This window comes from Fonsecaea erecta (assembly GCF_001651985.1).
Source record: "Fonsecaea erecta strain CBS 125763 chromosome Unknown Scaff1, whole genome shotgun sequence".
NCBI classification, from domain to species: domain Eukaryota; kingdom Fungi; phylum Ascomycota; class Eurotiomycetes; order Chaetothyriales; family Herpotrichiellaceae; genus Fonsecaea; species Fonsecaea erecta.
The window spans coordinates 1,770,454-1,793,258 of NW_017387244.1; the positions used below are offsets into that span (position 1 = coordinate 1,770,454).

General features: G+C 55.2%; 10 protein-coding genes across 10 annotated transcripts; 5 read left to right on the forward strand and 5 right to left on the reverse strand.

Annotated features, from left to right (window-relative positions):
- Nucleotides 1–594: 594 nt before the first annotated feature.
- AYL99_00620 (hypothetical protein) lies at nucleotides 595–2,074 on the forward strand (the record flags this gene model as incomplete). The annotated part of the gene is made up of 2 exons (XM_018832136.1): nucleotides 595–803; nucleotides 868–2,074. 2 exons carry the CDS (start codon nucleotides 595–597, stop codon nucleotides 2,072–2,074), a joined length of 1,416 nt encoding a protein of 471 aa, XP_018698015.1.
- An 854-nt stretch (nucleotides 2,075–2,928) lies between these two features.
- AYL99_00621 (hypothetical protein) lies at nucleotides 2,929–4,509 on the reverse strand (the record flags this gene model as incomplete). The annotated part of the gene is made up of 1 exon (XM_018832137.1): nucleotides 2,929–4,509. One exon carries the CDS (start codon nucleotides 4,507–4,509, stop codon nucleotides 2,929–2,931), a length of 1,581 nt encoding a protein of 526 aa, XP_018698016.1.
- A 593-nt stretch (nucleotides 4,510–5,102) lies between these two features.
- On the forward strand, nucleotides 5,103–6,215 carry AYL99_00622 (hypothetical protein; the record flags this gene model as incomplete). The annotated part of the gene is made up of 1 exon (XM_018832138.1): nucleotides 5,103–6,215. The coding sequence occupies one exon, from the start codon at nucleotides 5,103–5,105 to the stop codon at nucleotides 6,213–6,215; it is 1,113 nt and encodes a 370-aa protein (XP_018698017.1).
- An 864-nt stretch (nucleotides 6,216–7,079) lies between these two features.
- Nucleotides 7,080–8,552, forward strand: AYL99_00623 (hypothetical protein; the record flags this gene model as incomplete). Its single annotated transcript, XM_018832139.1, has 1 exon — nucleotides 7,080–8,552. One exon carries the CDS (start codon nucleotides 7,080–7,082, stop codon nucleotides 8,550–8,552), a length of 1,473 nt encoding a protein of 490 aa, XP_018698018.1.
- A 1,214-nt stretch (nucleotides 8,553–9,766) lies between these two features.
- On the reverse strand, nucleotides 9,767–10,798 carry AYL99_00624 (hypothetical protein; the record flags this gene model as incomplete). Its single annotated transcript, XM_018832140.1, has 2 exons — nucleotides 9,767–10,638; nucleotides 10,702–10,798. 2 exons carry the CDS (start codon nucleotides 10,796–10,798, stop codon nucleotides 9,767–9,769), a joined length of 969 nt encoding a protein of 322 aa, XP_018698019.1.
- Nucleotides 10,799–11,629: 831 nt separating this feature from the next.
- Nucleotides 11,630–13,135, forward strand: AYL99_00625 (hypothetical protein; the record flags this gene model as incomplete). The annotated part of the gene is made up of 1 exon (XM_018832141.1): nucleotides 11,630–13,135. One exon carries the CDS (start codon nucleotides 11,630–11,632, stop codon nucleotides 13,133–13,135), a length of 1,506 nt encoding a protein of 501 aa, XP_018698020.1.
- Nucleotides 13,136–14,318: 1,183 nt separating this feature from the next.
- AYL99_00626 (hypothetical protein) lies at nucleotides 14,319–15,659 on the reverse strand (the record flags this gene model as incomplete). Its single annotated transcript, XM_018832142.1, has 2 exons — nucleotides 14,319–14,477; nucleotides 14,586–15,659. 2 exons carry the CDS (start codon nucleotides 15,657–15,659, stop codon nucleotides 14,319–14,321), a joined length of 1,233 nt encoding a protein of 410 aa, XP_018698021.1.
- Nucleotides 15,660–16,473: 814 nt separating this feature from the next.
- Nucleotides 16,474–18,153, reverse strand: AYL99_00627 (dihydropyrimidinase; the record flags this gene model as incomplete). The annotated part of the gene is made up of 3 exons (XM_018832143.1): nucleotides 16,474–17,670; nucleotides 17,726–18,040; nucleotides 18,094–18,153. The coding sequence occupies 3 exons, from the start codon at nucleotides 18,151–18,153 to the stop codon at nucleotides 16,474–16,476; spliced, it is 1,572 nt and encodes a 523-aa protein (XP_018698022.1).
- Nucleotides 18,154–19,107: 954 nt separating this feature from the next.
- On the forward strand, nucleotides 19,108–20,790 carry AYL99_00628 (hypothetical protein; the record flags this gene model as incomplete). Its single annotated transcript, XM_018832144.1, has 1 exon — nucleotides 19,108–20,790. The coding sequence occupies one exon, from the start codon at nucleotides 19,108–19,110 to the stop codon at nucleotides 20,788–20,790; it is 1,683 nt and encodes a 560-aa protein (XP_018698023.1).
- Nucleotides 20,791–21,129: 339 nt separating this feature from the next.
- AYL99_00629 (hypothetical protein) lies at nucleotides 21,130–22,491 on the reverse strand (the record flags this gene model as incomplete). Its single annotated transcript, XM_018832145.1, has 1 exon — nucleotides 21,130–22,491. The coding sequence occupies one exon, from the start codon at nucleotides 22,489–22,491 to the stop codon at nucleotides 21,130–21,132; it is 1,362 nt and encodes a 453-aa protein (XP_018698024.1).
- Nucleotides 22,492–22,805: the final 314 nt, after the last annotated feature.

Here is a 22,805-nt window from a genome sequence, read left to right on the forward strand (position 1 = left end):
GGCTCACTACGCCTAGCACCTAGAGAGTGCCTAGTGGCCTATCTATGCACCCAGTTAACGGGCACTGGTGGCCTCAGACAGCGCCTATCAGTGGGCTAGTGGGCTCGTGCATAGGCGGGGATCGTCGGGCGGAACAGCCTATCTGGCAGTGCACGCGACCCCCAATGAACCGTCCGTCTCTTCCTTCATGCTTTTGTCCGCGCAAGTTGTTGATTCTCAAGTAAAATAGCCTGGTATTTTCCTTCTTCGATATTTTCCCTTCCCCTCCCCTTCTTCTATAACTTCGCGACATATCCTATGTTTTCGCGAGCTTGCAGGCACCTTCAACCTGATTGCGTGTGCAGTCTATGGAGAGTGGGCTGAGTAGACATTGGAGCTCACTTCCCCACCAGCTTCAGAAAATTATGCTCGCACATCGGCCCACCTGAGCGCAATCGCAGTCGCAATCCGGAATGTCCCGCGGCATGAACTCCTCTCTTTTCAGTTCTCGATGACTGTCGTCGCTCTGTCTTGAATGCGGCCAAATCATTCTCCCAACAGACAACGAAACCGCAACACAAATCCTGTTCCACGCACTAGCTGGCTTCATCCATCATGGTCACCGTAACAAGCGTTCTTCGGCGAGCGAGCGCAGTTAACCTCCTCGACAATGGGAGCTCAAGCGCCGAATCCTCAAGAAGACCCTCTGCGGCAGACATATATAGCCCTCGACGGCCCAGTCTTGCAGCCTTGTCCCTACGACTCTCCTCGTGGTCGAAGAAGTCGCATCTAGCAAAGGGACGCGAGGCGGACGCTGGCTCCGCGTGAGTACTTTCACCAAGGGGGACTGCGGATCGAGACGACTGAAGCTTATCTGTGTTCTGACAGAGAAAGATTGTGGGATGCTGTCCTATCCCTACCGGACGAAATCACATCTCAAATCCTCTGCTATCTGTCTGTATCGGACTTTCTCAGCCTCCGTTCGGCGTCGCGCTCTGTCCACCTCTATCTGCGCTCTCATGCTGGCCCAGTGACACGGTCTCTGCTTCTCCAAAATGCCTACGAGCAGACGACAGACTATGAGGGTAACCTGAACGAGGAGAAGGCAAGATACCTCTACAACTACCTCTGTACAATATACCCCCCGCCTCAGCCTTGCGACTCGTTTGATTATCTACTCCAGATGCTGAAAAGACAAGCCCAAGTGCAAAGAATGCTGCATGTCATGATCAACTGGATCCAGATGAAAGTATATGTGATTCCGCAATTCAAAAGATGTGACAATTTCAACCCTTACAAATTCAGGCTCATGAGGCGGCTCCATCTGGCAGCCTGGACCATATATCACTTTCTTGAAAGCTATCGGACAATGCTTGTCACCGACCATCCTTCCCATTCAACACTCGGATCAATCCCTTCTGGACAAGACGGCTCCAACGCAGCCTGCCCATCCTGTGTCCACTCTGTCCGAGATCTTCTGCGGACGTACCCGGGGACCGCAATCATCCCTGCCTATCATTTCTTTGAGCTGTGTCGACAGCACCTCCGGGCTTTGAGTCGAGCGCCCTCGGCGGGGATAATCCGGTCCCGCAAGCCACCCAGTGAAGCGGACCTCGTCCAACTGGTCGTGTTTGGCGGCATTCCGGAGCTAAGTAGATTAAGTCTGCTCAAGGGCTCGTCAAATCAGCGGATCGAAGCGATTGGAACTTTTGTGGACAGAGTCTCGAGCGCAGCGATACAGCAGAGGATCGGGCGAAAAGGCTCCCCCCCTTCTCAATCGCAAGTGTCTTTGCCGAGTAGTGCTTTAGGGACCTCATTTGACGACCTCATCGCCCCTTTCCAGCCACCTTTTCCTCTCATCCACCATCATACCATATCAGCCATACCAGAGCTTGAACACTTCATCATTGACTCAGATGAATGGGTGACGCGGATGTATGAGCTTGTCAGGCCAGGGGATCGAATAGTCGGGGCTTGGGGATTCATCACGAACATTCTATCCGGAAAGAGCGACGATGTAGAAGACCCTGGGGCTGAAAGTGGAGCGGATAGCGATCTCGACTTTCTGGCACCCATCAAATTGCCCAATACCTGAAGCGAAAGGAATAGAATATCAGGGTGGTGAGTCACCCTTCCATCTAACACGGGAGAAGCATATAGCATGATCTGGGACGGGTTCCTGTGGCTTTGAATCCATAGTCCTTCCGACGTGACGATAGCACGATCAAGATCATGCTTTGAGTGCAATTCTCTTTGATTCCCACAGCAAGTCATCTGTCTCGGTGGATTCTGGCCGCTGCTTCTGGCCGCTGCATCTGGCCTCGATGTCAAGGAGTGGACTGGCTCCGGTGTGACAACGAAAGGGACCGACATCTCAGATTCGGCATTCGAACCATCCGATGACCATATGAGCAGGAGCCTGAGCGTCGTCGGACTATGTATCAAAGCGTGATCTCACTTACTGGTGACGGAAGAGTACGGGGGGGCAGCCGACAGCATACCAGTATATCATGCTTGCCAGGTCACGGAAGCAGATTAAGGCTAGCCTTGGGAAGTTGGATGTGTTTAACTGAAGGGTACCTTGGCTGTTTCGCATGCACAAAAGGACGAAAAGGAGGTCATAGACTCCAGAATGTAGGATCAGAGAGCATCAACGGCAAGCTCTAGCCATGGCGAATATACCTCCCCTTCTTGAATCGAATTGTGTATGGATCCTTTACAAGGGCTCGTGGATAGCACGGACCTGAACCATCTGTCGACCAGCAAACTCTTCCCATTTGTTACTGGCAGAAGCTATGTCTAGGCACTTGAAAGTCAATCTAGCTTCATTGCCTAGAGTATAATCCTTGTCGAACTAAAGGCGCCAGAAGCAACGTCTTGGGTAACACCATTTTGTGTTCATCTATGTTGCTTTCAGCCGCGCCTCTCCCAATACCTTCGATTGAACCTCTACGCCCACACCAAGTCTATCCTCTCCCCGACAACCTTGCTGTTGAACCACTCGAGGATCTTGATGTTGGGTGTCAGGGTCTGGGCACCGCGCAGGATATCCGCCTCGACAACGCGGGCGACGGCGCAGTACAGCTCCACGGTGGCCAGGTTGCGGGCGATGCACTGCCGACTGCCTAGGCCGAAGGGGATGGCGTCGCGGAGCATCTCGTCCGAGGGGTCGAGCCAGCGCTCAGGCCGGAAGGCGTGCGGGTCCGGGAAGACGCGCGGGTTCAGGTGCAGCGAGTACGGCGTGCAGCTGGCCTCGGTACCGGCGGGGAAGTACGTGTCCTTAAACGTCCAGCCGCCCGGCGGGACGACGCGGGGCAGGCGTGACGGGTTGGCCATCGAGAGGCGCAGGCCCTCCTTGATCACGCCGCGCAGGTAGGGCAGCGTCTGCAGGTCGTCAAAGCCCGGGTGTTGCGCCGCCCGCACCTCGGCACGTAGTTTCTCGTAGCACGCCGGGTGGCGCGCCAGCATGAACAGGATCGTGGCCAGGTTCATCCCCGTACTGTCGGTGCCCGCGAAGATCAGGTCCTTGCACTGCGCACGTGTCTCGGACGGCGTGAACCCGGCCTGCAGGAGACGGGCCGGGTACGACGTCAACGGATGGCCGCTGCTCGAGGGCGCCGTCTTCTTCTCGGCAGACCGCGACGCCTCTTCGATGGCGGTTTCCGCGTCGCGGACCACACGGGCGACAAAGTCGTCCACCCGCGCCAGACTCTGCGACACTTCCTCGTCCGCGTTCCACCAGGCGTCCAGCGACTCGACCATCTTGAACGCCCAGTTCGGCAGGTACCAGAACCGGCCGACCGCGACGAAGCAATCAACCATGCCGGCGGCACTCATGGGCTCGGCCAGCTCGCGCTGCACGGTGGTCTTTTCCTCACGATGCTGGTGCGACGTCTTCTCGTTGAGGCCGCCGTAGCTGGTGCCGAAGAGATACGACGTGACGGCGTCGACAGCCAGTCCTCGCGTCAAGTTGAGGACATTCAACGGGCCCCCGCCGCCCTGCTCGCTCCGTCTCTTCCCCTCGGCCAGGCGCTCCACGAACCGATCCACGCATTTGTATATGACGTCCTGGCTCTGCCTCAGGCTCGCGGTCGAGAACAGCACGGCGACGGCCTTCGCGCGCGGCGCACGGATCGAGGGGTCCACCTCGGAGAAGATCGAGTTGTGGACTTGCGTCGCGTCGGGCAGCGCAAAGTTCTCGTAGAAGGCCGGCTTTACGAAGCCCCCGCGCTCGGTGTAGATGGTGGCCAGCGCGGCCCCATCAGAAATGTCGACGCTGTTGGGGCCGTTGCGCACAATGGGGCCGTATTTCTGGTGCAGGGCCTCAACGACCGTGGCCTCGTCGCCGACCCACGCGTGGTAGGTCAGCCATAGCGAAGAGATGCGAGGAAGGAGAGGGCCGGGGACGCGGGAGAGCGGATGGAGAGGAGAGATGCGGTAGAGGCAGCGCAGGACGAGCGCGGTCAGCGGGAGGAGGAAGATGGTCCAGAATGCATGATGCAGGAGAATCGCCGACACCAACAAAGCCATATGTAATGACGTCAAACAGCCCTCTATCAATAAAGGAATAAAGGAATAAAGGAACAATCAAATAAGACAAATGGAATCTATTAGATCTACACGGCGAGTACGGAATCCACACACCAATTCAAAGGGCACCAGAGAATTGAGAGAAAAAAAAAACAAATCATATTAATATATTATTATCAGCAGTGGGAGATGTGTTGTTTTTTTCGAGTCATATCACACCCATTGCAAACCTTTTAATTATACAAGACATTATTCTGGAGCCCACGCTGATGGCCGCAATTGCCCGGGTGGCTACTGGTGGGTAACTGCCTGGCAGAGCGTGGATGTCCTATTCATCGGCCCAGATGCGAGACGGACAACAGCGTATGTCGGTACATGGCCACCGATGGGGGTGCTTTGATAACGGCACCGGTTACCATGAGAAGGTACGTATAAGGTAAAAAAGGGTCAGAGGCATGGACCATGATGATAGACTTATCACCTATTCACTTCAGACCCGGTGGCTTGTGCGAACAGACGTCGTTTAGGTTTCACTCGAACGCCAAACTCCTTGTGATCAGATCCTCTTTGTGGTTGTGTAGACGGCCGTCGTCATGGGTTCTATCAGTCCCCCCAGTGCAGGACACACTGCCGAGTCAAACCGCAAGGTCATTGTTGCCGGCGCCCAGTTGGGACCCATCAATGTTGACACTCCCCGGTCCGAGGGGATCGACCGGATGCTCAAACTGATGGACGAAGCACATCAGAAACATGCCAAGTTGATCGTGTATCCCGAGATCGCGCCCGTGACATTCTTCCCTCGCCACATCCTGGAGGGAGATGAGCTGGAGCAATACTTCGAGCAGGAGGTGGATGGGGACGCGACCAAGGTGCCGACCCTGAAGCCTCTGTTTGACCGGGCTCGAGAGTACAAGATGGACATGTATCTGGGGTATGCCGAACACGCCGCCGAGTCGACCGAAGACGAACACGTCCATTACAACACGGCCGTCTATTACTCGGGGGCGGCAGGCAAGGTCATCTCGAAGTACCGCAAAGTCCACCTCCCGGGCACGTTCGAGCCTTACGAGCGGAAGGACGCGACGAACCAGCTGGAGAAGAGATACTTCCGCCCGGGAGATCTGGGCTTCGAGGCATTCCGGGCGCCTGGACTGGTTCCTGGTGCGCTGACCCAGAAGTCGGGCGCAAAGGCCAACGAAGCCGACACCCTGGGTCGAGGCGACCCGATCGTCGGCATGCTCATCTGCAACGACCGCCGGTGGCCCGAGGCGTGGAGGCCCTACGGCTTGCAGGGCGCCGAGCTCGTGTTGTGCGGCTACAACACGACAGCCTGGGCGCCGGAGCTGCTGGGGACCAACGAGAAGATTTCGACGCCGGAGAAGGCGAAGGCGGAGGCGCTGTTCCACAACAAGCTGTGCCTCACGTACAACAGCTACGCCAACGCGTGCTTCAGCATCAACGTGGCCAAGTGCGGGCTGGAGGACGGCAAGTACCCGTTGATCGGGGGCAGTTGCATTGTCGACTGCGACGGCGAGGTGGTGGTGGAGGCGCAGACCGAGGACGACGAGCTGATTGTGGCCGAGATCGACCTGGGCATGTGCCGTCGGGGCAAGGAGAAGGTATTTGCGTTTGAGAAACACCGCCGCATCGAGCACTACGGGCGGATTGTGGAACAGACGGGGGTGGTTGAGCCGGAGCTGCTGTGAGGAGTGTATGAGAGTATACCTCGTACAGGAGGCAGACACCGAGTATGTACTGTATGTAGCTACACTAAACTACGTACGGAGTACTATCCCTCGACCGCTGTGGGTGGTGAACTACCTACCTGCTGTTAGGGGTGATGGGGGTGCCTAAAAGGACCTGCCTAGGTAAGTTAGGCGCCTGGGCTCACTCGTACGAATTACTCGGTACTCTGCCACCACTCTTAATTAATACGTGTACATACCTGCCCCTCACCTAGCCCCTCGCAGCCCCTGATCAACCCATACCTACGGGCTACTATGCCACAGCCATGGCTTGTGCTAGTACAGTACTTGGCGACATCTTGCTCGTTGTGGCGCCACCCAAATATAGCCCAATATAGCCCCTTGAAATGTCCGACGGCCTCCAACGGGCTCTAGTCTCGCGACCTGCACACGGCTACTAGGCTCACTAGGCTCAGCTCCCTCCCCCGCCCGCCTTCAGCTGTTGCTTTGCTGCTAACTAGGAAATTAAACGAGAAAACAAATCCCAAGTTGAACCTCTTCTTGGGCGCCTTTTCTGCTTTTCTGTTGTTATCCGTCACCTCCTTTTGCTCTCCCCTCCGAGTTCATTTCTGACGTTTGACATTGACATCAAGATCCTAGACACACGCCCCCTGGAGCCCGCACCACGGTCCGTTTCGTGTCGAGCACGTCATTATTGGCATCGCACTGGTCTCCCATTGGCGTGTCCGAGGATAAAACAGGCTTGCTCCTAGTCCACAGCCAAAGCCAAAAAGCTCCAGCCCAAACCCACGAGGCGAGGGCCAGCAGAGATCGAACTCGCTTAACACTTCCGCAGAGTCGCATCTCGCTCCAGACAGTCGAAAAATGGCCGATTTACAAGCACAACAACAACCACCCCAATCACCTCCCACCCTCCGTCAACCTCAGCAACCTCTGCAAGACGGCCATCCCCTTCTCTTACGGCCTGGCGGATCGAGGTCCAGTTCTCCTCAACCGCAGCAGGCTCATCTCTCCAGCTACGAGCAGCTCGAGACCGATCCCGCCATGTCCTCTTATCAACGCGTCTCATCAGCCGGATCTGCCAGTTTTGGTCCTCCTGCTCCTCAATCGCCGCCGCTGCCGCAACAATCGCAGCCAGCAGCCTCGTCGTCCTCGGCCAACATGACCAGCTACACCAGTGCCCGTTTCCCCAGCCACTACTTTCCTCCTCAGTCGCCCACCAATGAGCAATCCAGCTCGTCCGCCAACCCTTTCGCTGATGGGCCGGGAGGCTCTCGCTCTCGAAGCAGCACCATCGGTCAGAACTACCCCATCGCCATCGCACCGCCCATGCCAACGTCACCTCCCCAGCAATCCGTGCAGCCACTCTTTGCCCAGCACAGCGGCCATGCCGGCTCCTCGTCCCGTCCAGTTTCCCGCTCCGCCGCGTCCGGGGGCCCCGGTTCCATGGGCGGACCGATCCCCTCAATGCCCGGTGGGAGCGGAGGGAGCGGTCCCAGCACCCGCCCCACCAGTGCCAAATCCCCCTTCTCACCACCCATCACCTCCCCGCCACGCAATCGCCCGCATCAGATCCTGCTGATCAACCCCAACTCGACGCGCTCCATGACCGATGCCATGCTCCAGTCCTTGCGACCCGTCATCCCCCCGGCGGTCGAGGTGACGGGCTACACAGCTCCGTACCCGGCGCCCACGGCCATCGAGTCCACGACCGACGCCATCATGTCCACGGAAGCCGTGCTCCGAGACCTCGCCAAACACGCCGCCTCCAACGGCGAAACGGTCCAAAACTACGACGGCATGATTGTCGCCTGCTTCAGCAAGCACCCGCTCATCGACGCGCTGCGAGAGTCCTACGACGTGCCCATCATTGGCATCATGGAGGCCAGTGTCTACGTGGCGCGCATGCTCGGTGGGCGCTTTGGCATCGTCGCCACGGGCCAGCGCTCCAAGATCAAGCAGAACGACGACATCGCCGCCTACGGGCTCTCGCATTTCTACGTCGGGAGCGAGGCCACCCATCTCGGCGTCCTCGAGCTCGATTCCCGGCCCCGAGAGGAGGTGGCGAAACGCGTGGCGCATTGTGCACGCGCACTGGTCATCAAGGGCGCCGACACCATCTTGCTGGGCTGTGCGGGCATGACGGACATGGTCCGGGCGGCGAAAGATGCCGTCCGGGACGAGGACGGCCGCCGAACTGTCAATGTCATTGACAGCGTCGAGGCCGGCATCATGATGATGAATAGTCTGATTGGCATGGGCATCCCCACCTCCAAGAAAGGCGTGTACAAGGGGGAGAAGGAGGGCAGGAGGACGCGGGGCCAGAACTGGTTGTGATCTTTTTTGGGGAGGGAGGGGGGAGTAGTGTCCTTGTGGGAATCTGAATGAATTACAATGCATTTTATGTGGTCGCTGCCGTGAATTTATGGTCCGCGCGTGCGCAGGGGCACGAAGGTAGAATATCACTTCCTTCACCTTCACTTTTTTCATCCTCTATTTTAAAAAAAGAATATAAAGACAAAGAAATCGTCTGGGCGGAAGCGTGCATGACGAGGAGATAGATACATAGATAGACATGCATTGACAAATAGACGGGTCGACGTATAGATTGATGGACTGAGCGGGTAGGTCCGTAGGTCCTGGACATAGGTACACAGATAGGTACATGAGGAACATGAGGAGGTATGTACTGTACAGATAGGTGGGTAGGTGGTGTCACATTCTCACGCCATTAATTCATTCATTCCATGTGCGATCATCATCTCAGGGAGGCCCGTGAAGTGAAGTAACGTGACGTGAAAGTGGACAAAGGGGGGAAAATGAAACAAGGGATATTATATGCATATAACCAGGACCGAGATCAGGACCAGGACCAGGAAAATAATATTGTCAAAGACAGAGTTATAGTGTGCCTTTGTCTTGCCTTGTCTTTGTCTTGTCTTTGTCTGGTCCGGCTCATAGGTAGGTCCCCCAGCCCTGCTGCGTTGTGTGTGCGATGCAATGTGCAATGTGTGGTACACGACCTCCAGTACCCAACCGTGTTGTTGTGAATGAGGTGTATCGCACCAGGGGAAGGAAAAATCAAAGGCTTTTACTTCTCACTTCTCAGGATACGATTGGATTAATACTGTACAGTGTATAATGTATAACAGATAGATAGATAGATAGGTTAGGCGGACCAGATTCTAGATTACTTCAACTTCCCGTGTATCACTCTCACTCACACGCACACGCACGCACGGTACGGTACGGCACGGCACGGCACGGCATAGATGAATAGGTATATAGAATGGTAGGTAGGTAGGTAGGTACATTTCGTTGGCAGAGCACACAAGATAAAAGTCACGCGACAATTGTGAGCAGGAGCACAGAAACGGACGGGGAGGGAGGACCTCGTATCTTCCCCCTCCCATCCCATCACGTCCCATCACGTCACTTTACAACAGACAGCCAGATCCTCCTCCTCCTCCTGCCGCCGCCGCTGCTGCTGCTGCTGCTAGACCTCCTTCGTATGCCCTGCCCTCGTTTTGGTACCCCCCTTCTATCAATTATCAGTGGTGGGGACCGGCGGCTCTCCTCTCGCGGCCGGAGATGAGATAGACGCTGGCTCGCATGTCGATGATGGGGTCGTCACTGGCCTGCACGCCGTCGATGCGAGGCACCGGGTCGAAGATGATGGTGCGCTGCTTCTCGTCGTTGTCGTCGGCCACGGCCTCGAGCTTGATGGTGCCCAGCGGGACCAGCTTGCGCGACTCGGGCCAGTGGATGGTCACGTCGTTGGTCGGGTCGCCCTCCTCAGCGACCTGGGCCCACAGGGTGAAGGATGCGCCGCCGTCGATAATGCGGGTTTGGATCTCGTTGTGCAGGAATGCCGGGTCCTTGGCCTTGGCCTCCTCGTCCGTCAGATGCGACTCGCCGGCGTCTGGGGTGATGCGGTACCGCACAAAAGTGCCGGTACCGTCCGACGCAACGAGCTTGAAGGCGTTGAGCCCGAAATACTTCTCCGTGGCGAAGCTCGCTGGCGTGGGCTTTGGCGCGCTGACAAACGCCGCCGCCGAGGGCGTCTTGCCGAGGTAGACTTCAATGGGCGACGGTTTGGGGGCGTTCGGGGCGGAAGACGCGCCGATGGCCCCCAGGAGTTCGAGAAAGTCTTCGCCGGTGCGGACGGGGAAGAACGGCGTCGAGTGGGCGATGATGTCGGTGTGTTGGCGGCGCCCGTTCTTGTCGGGCAGGACGAAACGCACGGCGATGCCTCGCGGATTCGCGTCGCCGGCGTTGTCGGGGATCTGTGGGATGCCCGTGGAATTGGAGAATCGCACGATGATGGGTGTCGAGCTGGCGGTGAAGTGATGCGCCGAGCTCAGAGAGCCTGCCTCCGAGCTGGGGGTGAATGTGCCATTGAGGAGAATTCCTCGAGCATGGGCTGATGGGAGTCAGGTCAGAAGCGTGGTTAAGATGCCTCTGATGTGTGGGAAGCAATACTGACCGGGTCTGAAGCCTGGTGGGGTGTGGAACGCTCCTTGTAATGTCTTGACCAAGGCGGCAGCGGTCTCATTGGTCTTGTCGTCGGTCGAGAGAGGCATGTTGACGAAGCAGGAGGAGGAGGAGGAGGAGGAGGAGGAGGAGATCCGGTCCACACAACCTCACTTCTCTTTCGGTTTTCATCTGGCTTATATAGATAGATAGATAGCATAGCCTGGCGTGCTTGTCGTCCCCTTCCCCTCCCGTCGGGAGAACTACCCAGCGCGCAACAGTCAGCAAGCATGCCGCAACGAACCACTAAGGTCGAAACTATTACCATTCCCAGCTCAGCCATGTCGGCCATTGGACGAACCATTGGGCACGTCATATCCCTAACTCGCTCTTGGGTGGGCTCTGGTTCATGCACAGGCTTAGTCACTTGGGATCTGCCAGGCTTATTGGGTGCTTATCAGGCACCCATCAGGGTCCTCTTTGTTGATTAGTCATGTCTGAGATGTGTCAAATCGACAGCCGATGCCGTGTAGATGTGATCTCCCTTTCTGGAGCAGACTTAGCAGGCACGCAGGTTTCGTGGCCAGAGAGGTGACAGCCATAAAACATAAAGAGCTGGTCTGTGGGCAGCGGAGGAGAGGAGGAACGAGGTCTGTGCACGCCACCGTAGGAGAAGAGAGGAGGAACGCGGTCTGTGCACGCCACCGTAGACAAATCCTGACCATGACGTCAGGACGGAATTGTCCATCAGTTATCGATAAACAGAAAAATGTAAACATCCTCCTCAATTCATGCTCATTCCATCCACCACTCCACAACATCTTCACCTTGACCCAAATATTCACTCACCAAGCCGCTTGATAAAGCCCTTTGTGCAAATCTACTCTTTCACTCGCTGGTCGCCACCGCGAGCCACAAGCCACGCGCCTTCATTCCCAGCTATGGATTCTGAGGAACGTAAGTCCTGCGTCCGTCATCACACCGCCGGGGCGGAAAGTCGCTCTCGCTCCCCCTTGTTGGATATGAACAATGAAGAACAATTGCCCTGTGGACCACTGACAAACTTCCATGTAAACAATGTCCATCTCAACTTCGTTGAACGGTGCATCTTGCAATCTGATTCTGATTCATTTGACCAAACCCTTCCATCATCCCCCCTTCCACAGGAATCAGACCACGTGTGTGACGATTTTGCAGCCCAGGAACTCTGGCAAGAGGTACGCGAATTCTGTGACTACATCGACCACGACGACGAAGAAGGAGAAGAGGAAGAAGAAGAGGAACCCCTTCCAATGGCTCGACCTTCACTCCGTGAATTTCTTGCTACGAGCAACATCAAGATACAGAACGACAATATGCCCTACACAACTCCAGCCAAGCACTTCAGTATGCTCGATACACAGTTGATCCTTCCCTCTCTCACTGAAAACATCGACCTATCTGCCATGAAGGACGAGCTGATTGCAAGAGCTACCTCGTGTTTTGGTCCTGCCTTTGCCCATCAAGTGCTTGAAGATGTCTACCATCCCATCATGTCAACAACGAAAACCGTCTACAAAGTACCCAATGCACTTCTCTCCCTTGACGCGTTACGCTCTGAGAACACCTCTCGCTTGCCAGTCAAACAACTCAAAGAAAATGTGTCACAGCCCAACGCAATAGTAACAAAACCATCAATCCGCGGCTCAGCTATTCCACGCGCAGCAACGGCACTACGCATCGCCACTCAAGTTCCCAAGAACCCTCGACCAGGCAACACCGGACAACCCTCTCTGCGGACAATGCAGACACAGCAGACGGAGCGGACCCATCCTACCCCAAACGCATTGATCCAACCCTTACCACTCGGCCTGTCGATCGGCGACCTCCTCACGGGCATGCTCTTCGGACATGACACATTCTGGCTTAGGCTTCCATTTCCGAGGTCGAGCTCGATACCAGGTGTCCGTGTGTCCATTGGGGCATCGTTGGCGGCATTTCCCTACTTGACCATCCTAAAGGCCGGCAAATCTTGGGACCCGAACGATGTAGAAGCGATAGCTGCCCTGATCTCCTCTTCTATCCTATCTGCCCAAGTCAAAGAACTCCAAGAATGCCAAGAACTCAAAAAGACAGATTATGATGCCGAACTGTGTCACAATCTACGCCATTACACCATTGTTCTGAATTCCATGAGTTACTTCACTGTTTACATGACCGAGCTAACGCATGGTGCCAGTGCCGGATATCTCATATCGACCCTTTTTCATGGTCCGGTCTTCACAAACCGCGGGACCTTCGAGATGTGGCTTCGCGGAATCCATGGATGGGCTACCAAGACCTGGAAACCTATGATGATCACTGCATTCTTCTCGGAGGATTTTGTATCCGACTTGGAGGTCGGTGATGATGTCGGAGAGGATGCGCAACACGTCAAGGAGGAATGGGCCGGGGTCGAAAACATCTGAAGAATGGAGCGGTGGTACGCTTACAGGCCGGCTGCGGAGATCGAGAGCTTGTGTATGGCGATGGCATGGTGGCATATTGATTCACTAGACTAGGAGATCATGAACAAAAGTCACAAAAGGGGCCAAACTGAACCAACACTCTGGAATGCCAGGGTTATCATGTACGAGTACAGCATGGATCAGGTCGTTCGGGCAATACCGCGGATGGCTATCCCGAGGAATGCCTAAGAACTTCACAGACTAGAGTTTTTGCACGGTACCAGAATCGAGCATGTCGAAGCTCCATTTCTCCCTCTGATTTTGTTTATTTGGTTTTGGAACCTGTTCAAGAAAGAAAATGAATGGGGAAACACAAGTGTCATCATGGCGGCAAACCAATGCACACCGCCCACCTCCCCTCCCTCCCTTTTCCCCCGGGGTGAACTGCGTAGATGGCATTTACTGGATGGATGTTCACACCGAGGCCCCCCGACCAGGCCTCTTGTTGAGCTGACCTGGACTCAAAGGGGGAAGAAGATATTTTGTGTGTATGTGTGTGTGTGTGTGAGAGAGAGAGAGAGAGAGAGAGAGAGAGAGAGAGAGAGAGAGAGACAGGAGAGAGAGAGAGATGGGAAGTTTAGACCACCCGTACATGGGAGCCGGACTTGGATGATGTACATACGTTTAGATTAATGTCGTTCTGCTTCCAGTTCGGTCGCGAGGGAGGGAGGGAGGGAGGGAGGGAGGAAGGAAGGCGCCGATGGTGTCTTTTTCTTTTCTCTTCTATGTAAGCTACACTACTGGGCTGCTCCTCTCCCCTCTCCCCGTCGCTCAGCCGTATCGATTCTGCCGGCCGACGACCCGTCGAGGGGCCGGACGGGGTGTTCTTAGGAAGTCGACTTCCTTCGGCAGGGCACGTCCAGGGCACGAAAACTTTCTTATCGGCAGGGGAGGAGGCAAAGGCGTCGAATGATATTTAGGGAAGCTGCAAGGATGTCCACGGACACAGAGAGGTTTGGGTTCCGACACTCGTTGCGTATTCTCGACGGTAACGGGAAGCTTCGTTGGGTGGTTGTCGTCACGGTGATATGACCTGGATCTAAACATGGCTCCTATTTGGTCCGATGTGACGACGATAACAAGCTCGTGTCTCTTTGCTTTTTGGTCCCCGCGTGACTGTCCGTTCCCCTTGGCCCCATGACCCTCACTTCGTGAAGGTGTTCACCGGCAACCGATAAACGTCGATCGTCCAGTAGGGCCTCCGCGTGCCCTCCCACTGCTTACTGCCGTGGAGACCGGCGGGGACGGCGATATCTTCCCACGCCGTGTCGAAACCTGCCTGCTGAAGATCGATTTCTGCAACCTGCGGCAGAGTCAGCTTTTCTTTTCTTCTTCTCCATCGTAGAGGCCCCCGCGCCCCCCACACACACTCTCTCTCACTCGCTCTCGGCATATCTCGATGAAAACATACCTTGGTGTACACGTCGTAGCAAATCTGCCGATCCGCGCCCAGGCCGTTGTACCAGCCGAATCGCCCCGTGGGGCTGAGGAGCTGGACAACGTACTCGGAGAAGAACTCCCGCAGGGCCTTGTAGTCTTCGGCGAAGGTGTCGTAGTAGATGGCGTCGAGCTGCACCGTGCCCGTCTCGACCAGGGTCGGCAGCACGTCCTGCCACCGCCCTTCGTGGATGACGACTCCGGGCTTGTCGTACCAGCCCTGGTCACGCAGGCGCTGGAGAACCTGCGGGTGGGCCTCGACGATGTGGTGTTCGGCCGGGCGGTGGGTCTGGATGGCCGTGTCGACGATGCCCATGCCGTGGCCCACGTTCATCACCTTGAGGCCGGCGCGGGGGATAAGCGTCTCGGCGTGCCGCTGCATAATCTGGGTCTCCCAGTCCATCATCACCGCGTTGTCGCTTTCGTCGAGCAAGATGCCCGGCTTGTACCGGAGCTGGCTCTTCAGGTACGCCCGATTATCGAGCGAGACGTCGTCGAGGACTTGCTCTTCGACCCCCTGCTCCACCGCTTGCCCTTCCCCGTTCGAGAGTTTCTGCCTCTTGGACCCGGGCTGTTGGTCATGTATCTCGTCATCCACTTCGTCATTGTCGTCGCCGTCGTTTTCACCTTCAACCCTCTCGTCCTCGTCCTCGTCCAGCCCCAAGCTCTCCATCTTGGAGAAGAGAAGCTCGGCCCGCACACCGGCGTCAACCATCATGTCGTAGATCTTCCTCTGGCCCAGCCGCAGCGCAATGCACCCGGGCGTCTCATCCTCACCGTTCAGGTCATTCCAGATGGCCCCGTTCTCGAGCAGCAACTCCACCGTCCTGATCGCGTCGTCGCCCGCCTGTTTTCCATCTGCGGCATCCCCACACGCCGCAATTGCAGCGTGCAGTGGGGACGAGGCGACCGGCGCCGTGCCATCCTGCACGTTCGCCGAGCCGTCTTTGAGCAGGATCTCCAGTGCCGGCACGTCATGGCGCGCGGCGGCGGAGATGATGCGCCTCGCGAGGAGGACATCTCCTTCTAGGACTGCCTCGGCGGTCATCTTTCGGTTTTTTTTTATTTTTATTTTTTTTCTCTTTGTTTCGTTTTGAGATTCTCGATTTCGAAGTTGAGCTGCCCGGGGGAAGATGGGAAAAAAATTCCCACGCACAAGTTTCGGATAAAGTAGGTTAGGCGATCGTTAGTTTCATTAAGCTAGGATCTACTAGCCCGGGATGGCATAGTGTCTATACCCCCGAGAGCTCAAGCTTTGATCATGGTGGATCCTTATACTATGCAAGCCTCCAATCAAATCCTTAGGCGCCCTTTGTGAACAGTAAAGCCCCTCTGCCTCCAGCCTTGCGCGAGGCACAGTGATTCTGGCAACAAAGGAAGATGCTTTGATGACTACCACATGCCACCGGAGTCACTCTGGGACCCTCCAAAACGCCCCTGGGACATATCGCTGATGGACTATCACGAGGCTCTCGGACGAGAGCGCCGTGAAATACCTATCATGCACCTCTTCACCAGGGTTAGGTTGCTGTCGTGGAGATTCGGACTGGATCTCAGTTTGTCCTTACCAGGCGAGAGAAGTAGACATACTTGGCTCGCTTCTACCGTGAGGAGTAGAAATCTGGTTTGCGGAGTCAGAACTAATACCGTGGACAGCAGTTATTCTGGCACTGTTTCGTCCGCTTGGAGGTTGTTCGCATAGTAGTTAGTGACGGTGGTGGAAAGCTCGGAGCGACCCGCAGCGTATTTGGACTTGTCTTTCTTCAGACGTCCAGGAGAGAGCTCGCTTCACAAGATTAGCCCCTCAGAGAATAGTCATGGTTTATTTCTTTAGGATGAGCGGTTTACTTTATTCCCTATGTTCAGGAGCGACTCTCCACTGCCAGTACATTCTTGACGCCGACTCCGGCGCCTGGCATCCTGCCCTTGTATTGCGGAATCCACTCGTTCTCGAATTTGCCCCGGGGCTGCCTGAGGCTGTTCTCGACACGCTTGACGAATGTGCCCCGGGTCTTTTCGCCGAGCACGCCGCCCTCGTCGCGGGCCCAGACCACCTCACCGCGCAGGATGGTGTACCGCGGCCAGTTTCCGAACCGTACGCCCTCGAAGGGCGTGTAGTCACACGTGTGGTGCAGCATCTCGTTGGTCAGGTCGAACGGCGCGAACGACGAGCCTGGCTTGCTGTCATTGTACCAGATGGTGATGTCGGCGTCGTACCCCGCGGCCAGGGTTCCCTTGGTGCTCAGGCCATAGAGCCGGGCCGGGTTGGTGGACGTGACCTCGACGTACTTTTGGATGCTGATCCGCCCGTCTTGTACGCCCTTGAAGATCAGCGGGCAGCGCGTCTCCACGCCGGGAAGCCCGTTGGGGATATCCGTAAATCGAGAAACTCCGTCCTTGAGGCCGAGCTGCTTCCCCTGGGGGTGCTGGAAAGAGAACGGGCAGTGGTCCGAGGAGACCGTCGTGAAAGTCCCGTTAGCAATCCCCTCCCACAGTGCGTTGAGATCGTCGTCGCTGTCCCGCAAGGGCGGGCTGCACACGTACTTTGCGCCCTCAAAGTTCTCGGCCTGTAGGCGGTCCTTAAGCAGGTACAGATACTGCGGACACGTCTCGGCGTGAATGGGCAGGAGTTTGGTCTGTGCCTCACGGATGTGCCGCGCAGCCATCGCGGAAGAAATGTGCACCAGCAGGATCGGGGTGTCCATTAACCGGGCGAGAGAAATGGCACGGTAGGTCGCCTCGTCTTCGGCGACTTTGGGCCGCGAGATGGCGTGGTAGTACGGATCGCCTTTCTTCTGCTCGTAGAGCTGCTCGATGATCATCTCAATCATGTCCGCGTTCTCCGCATGCATCATGGTGGTCATCCCCAGCGCTCGTGTGGCGAGCATGATGTCTAAAATTTGACGGTCACGCAGTTTGAGCGGGTCATAAGTCATGTAAAGCTTTACAGAAGTGATGCCCTGTTCCACAAGAGTCGGAAGTTCCTCCTCGACGATGGTTTTAGTCGGGTTTGTCAGAATCATGTGGAAACTATAGTCGCAGTAAGAGAGACCTGCAGCCTATTTTCGAGGTCAGATCAGAAAGCAATACGATAGGCGGAAACTTGGGACTCACCTTCTTGTGGTATGCTTCCACTACAGGCAGGACACTTTCGTCGGTCTTCTTCTGGAAAGCGAACGCCACCACAGTGGTGGTACCACCAGCAATGGCACTCCTCGTGCCGTTCTCAAAGTTGTCGCCCAGGGCGCCGTTGATGTGCTGGTCTAAGTGGACATGAGTATCAACACCCCCAGGTGTTACGTACGCCCCATCGGCGTCGATAACTCGCTGGGCCGAAAAGAGGCCCTGAAGGGCGCCAATGCAGACAATCTTTCCATTCTTCACGGCAATATCAGATGCCGGCGGATAGATCAAGTCACTGGATGAGACCTGTACTTCATTGTGAGCAACGTATTCTTCCCAGAGACGTTTTCACGACCTACAATGACACCGTTCGTGACCAGGAGGTCACACTCCAGGGCAGTAGGCGCGTAACTACCCATTGGTATGGTATGATGAGTTGTTAAGGCTGAATGTTGACTGATCTGTCTCCTGACAATGCTGTAGTAGATGATAAGTTGAAATTCCACGGCTTCTGGAAATGTAAAGCACCAAAATTAGTGCCCAAGCCGGCGATGCTGAGAAACCGACAAGTCCATAATGTTCTCGTCCGACCCATTGTCCGCCAATTTTCGTATCGGGGCCTTGCCGTCAGCTTCGGAAATCCCGATAAAAACCGTTAGGTGTTTTCTGAAATCAGCGAGCAATTCAAGTTCCGGAACTATATGGTTGGCATCTGGCAAACGGGAGACGGTAATTGGCCCCATATCAGGTTCGTATCTGATGCTGTGGATCCCTGTCGACCTCGATCGGACATACTCCGCCTTGAGATGCGCGTTCCTCCGTGGAACGTTTTTCGGTGTTGTAAAGAAGAATCGACATCCTCACGCTTGCTCTCCGCTGATACTGTGGTTGCTATTGGGTAGTGACAGCTATCGCGGACATGACCATCCGACTCCAAGGTGGAACTTTGGTCTACACGTGGGACTCCATATGCCAACCTGTCAGGATAGTGCTCCGTTCTGGAAGGTAAGGGACACGCTTGACCAGCCTTGCTAAGTGCCGAGTTGCCCCTGTATCCAAGTTCAAGGCCTGGACGCGTGACAAATTAGTTCTAGAAATGCCCAAAGTCCAGATTCTCGCCGCCGAGTTTGACGAACATGAGTTGGTTCTTATCAACTTCCTTTGATAAGGTCCACCAGGTCGCTTGCCTCGGCCTCGTCTTTGCCGATCGAAGAAGATAAGTTGCCCGTGCCCATTTCCGTAGGATTCCTTCGTGCAGAGCTATATATAAGGGACAGCACCCGATATGTGGCAGTGATCTGACCTCAGCTTTTGTGGGAAAGACTGGTTCACTGCAGAGTTGCACGAGAAGCTTCTTGTTTACCTTACCAGCCATGGGCTTCAAACACTTTTGGGATGAGCATGTGGTGCTCAAACCGCACCCTGGCTCCTTCGGGGCGGATGACCCCAATGCTATCAAATACACCAACGAGGATATGGATCCAATCAAGCGGAAAGACCGGACCTATGCCTGGTACCAGATGGGATTGTTTTGGATAGCCGAAGGCTTCAACGCGGCACAATTGGAAGTATCAAGCTCAGCCTTCTCGCTCGGACTGAACCCAGGGCTCTGTGTGGTGGCCTGCTTGGTCGGAAATATCATCGTCTCCATTCCATGTGCTGCATCCGGATATCTAGGTAGCAAGCTCGGTACGAACTTTCCTGGTACAGTCAGAGCGTCATTCGGTATGATTGGTTCCAAATGGGCTATGATCGTGCGAGGAGTGCCGTGTATCATATACTACGGTATCCAAGTCAGTCTCGCCGGTCAAGCCGTTCAGGCTTGCACCACTGCTATTTGGCCGTCTTTCGCTCACTGGCAAGTCAACGCGCTTCCAGCCTCGGCCAATGTGACGGCGCAACAACTTCTGTGCTTCTCGATCTTCTGGTTGATATCGCTGCCGTTCCTCTACCTCCCGATCAAGACGCTGCGCTACCTGTTTGTTGTCAAGAGCATCCTGGTACCTCTGTTCTGGACTGCCATGTTCACATGGTCAATTACCGCAGCGGGTGGTTGGCCTGAAGTTTGGCGAGCACCGAGCAAGCCTCTTGACGGATGGAGTGTGGGTTATCTGTTCGGCATATGCGTCAACGCAGCGATTTCCGGCAACGCGACCTTCGCAGTCAACATCATGGATATCTCACGGCACTCAAAGAACGACACCGCGGCATGGGCTACCCAGCTATTCGCTTTACCTGTGCTGGTGACCCTCACCGAATTTCTTGGTTGCACCATGGCGGTCGCCTCATCCGTCGTCTATGGCGAAGTGCAATGGAATCCTTTGACGGTGATCAATAACTTCGAAAACCGGCCTGGAAAGTTCTTTGCAGGTGCCTGCTTTATCTTCTTCAATATTATGACCAACGTCACTGGTAACTCGGTGCCTCTGGCCAACGACCTTACTGGATTATTCCCCAAGTACATCAACATTCGCCGCGGACAATTCATCTGTGCGGTGATATCGTTCGCCATCTGCCCATGGGAGATCCAAGCAAAGGCAACCACCTTTTTGGCCTTCTTGGGTGCATATACGCTGTTCCTAGGAGCAACGACGGGCGTGATCATGGTGGATTACTTCTGGGTCCGCCGTGGATACGGCATCAATATTTCGCATCTATTCAAACCACGCGGCATCTATTGGTATACATATGGCTGCAATTGGCGTGCATTCGTCGCGTGGTTCGTGGCCATCGCACCACTCTTCCCCGGGATGCTGTACTCGATGGGCGTGCCGATCCACAATCGCGGTATCCTCAACATGTACTCGTGGAACTATGTCCTTGTGGTCGTGTTCTCCGGGTTGATCTATTTCGCCTGCACGGCCCTCTTCCCAGTCCCAGTCACACCTGCCGACGGAGAAGAGGACTATGGCAAGCTGTATCTCGTCGACGGATTGGATCCGGCAAGCGGGAGCAGAACACCAACTGAATATACCGAAAGCCGAGATATTGAGAAGAATGAGAAGATGGTGGCCGAGGCACATGTGACACCGGCCGCTATCCAGACGGTGGTGTAAATTGTATCAAAGATGCAGAGGGGGAATCCCCAACTCTGCCACGTTCGCCAATGACTGGCTGAGGCTGGCATGTGCTGAATATGACTTTTCTTAATGTGACTTTGAGTCTTTTTTCTTTCTGTCTGCACAAGAATGGTGTCCATGTAGAGCCCATAGTTGCGACAAGGGTGTTCACTAGTGATCTTCGACTTGCGAAAGCAGATGTCCGGCCACGAGGAAACGAGAAGGAATGAAACGCAGCAATTCCGTGTGGCGGGTGAATAGTATATCACATTAGAAGCCTTGATCTACCTCATGCGCCTCCTTGTTGCGGTGACCATCTCAGAAGCCTCGCACCCATCATGCGGTGCCAAACTTGGTTAACTGAGGAGATCCTTCGCATGGCGGAGCACTGAACTTTGTCTGAACATATACTTTCTGGATGCCCTTTTCACGTGCATCGTATCGCTTGTACACTTCCTCCAATTCTTCCAGCAGCACTCGGTGGCTGACCATTTGCAAGACGTCCAGGCTCCCATCCTGTATCTTTTTCAGGAGATCCTCCCAGTACAAATGCACGGGAGCTTGGCCGTTACCGATCAACCGGATACCGCGTTCCATAAGAGATCCGATGTTGAAGTGGTTCGTGTAGCCGACATAGACGCCCGTGATTCCACAGCGGCCAAAATTCTTGACGCTCATGATCATTTCATTGACAATTTCGGAAGTGTCTGTCTCGGCACCAAGGAGCAACTCGAAGTAATGAGCCCATCCCTTCGCATACTCGCCCGCCACACATTCAATGGCGACATCGGGGCCCCCGTGTTCCATCTTTTTCAGAGTTGACACAACGTTTTCACCCTTGGGCAGATCTGTGAAGTTGATGGTCTCGACCTTGGGGAGTTTAGACTTCACGAAGTCGAGGCGCCATGAGGCATCACCGCCGTCAATGACGATGACACGCTTGGCACCACACATGAACGACATGGCTGCGCACATCTGGCCGATGGGACCTGCGCCCCATATGGCCACCACGTCGCCCTCTTTGACCCCCGTGTCGACAACGGCATTCCAGGATGTACTCAACACATCCGACAAGTAGAGGCCTTTTTCATCAGGCACCTCATCTGGGAGTTTCAGGAGGTTAGTATCGCCATACGCAACACGGACATATTCGGCTTGGCCACCGGCATAACCACCAGTGAAGTGCGAGTAGCCCAGCATGCCCGCGGTGCGACCCCCGTACATGATATTCTCGATCGTGTTATCATTGGTCTTCTCACACTGGCTGCTCAATTTGCGCTTGCAGTACATACAGCTTCCACAGGCGATTTGGAAGCTGCAGACCACGCGGTCGCCAGGCTTGACTTTGCTGACTTTGGGCCCGACACTGTCGACGACCCCACAGAACTCGTGGCCGAGAATATCCCCCTTCTGAAGCTCAACCACCACACCGTGATAGAGGTGAAGATCTGAGCCGCAGACCGTTGATCCAGTGACTTTGACGATGACGTCCGTATCTTCGATCTTTGCAGGCTTGAAAGTCTCGACGACCTTGACGCTGTTCTTTCCATTCCACACAAGCGCTTTCATCTTCTCACCGGAAGGATCTGCATACTTCTCGGCATCTTTCGATGGGTTACTGAGGTTCTGTTCAGTTTCGGCGTCGCCTGTGTGGCCGATGATCTTTTCGACGACGGCTGCTGCTTGGGAGAGCGCCATGATGAGGATGGAGTAAGGTCTTCTGTGTCAGGGGTATTCTGGTTTGCAACTGTGGTAGGAGGCAGGACAAGGACTAGAAAAGCGCAGTTTTCTTGGTTATATCAGTTCATTCACCACAATACGAAACTGGGGTTTGTCCACAACGATGTTTTCATCATGACATCACGGACTCGTACTCAGAATGCGCAACGGCGTCACATCTCGCCACAGATGTCTATGAGGCAATCATTTCTCGGACAACGTTTCCGCCGCAAGCAACCTTCCATGCGTGTTGGTGCTTGTTCGAGAGCTCTCCTTTGTATATTTTACCTTGT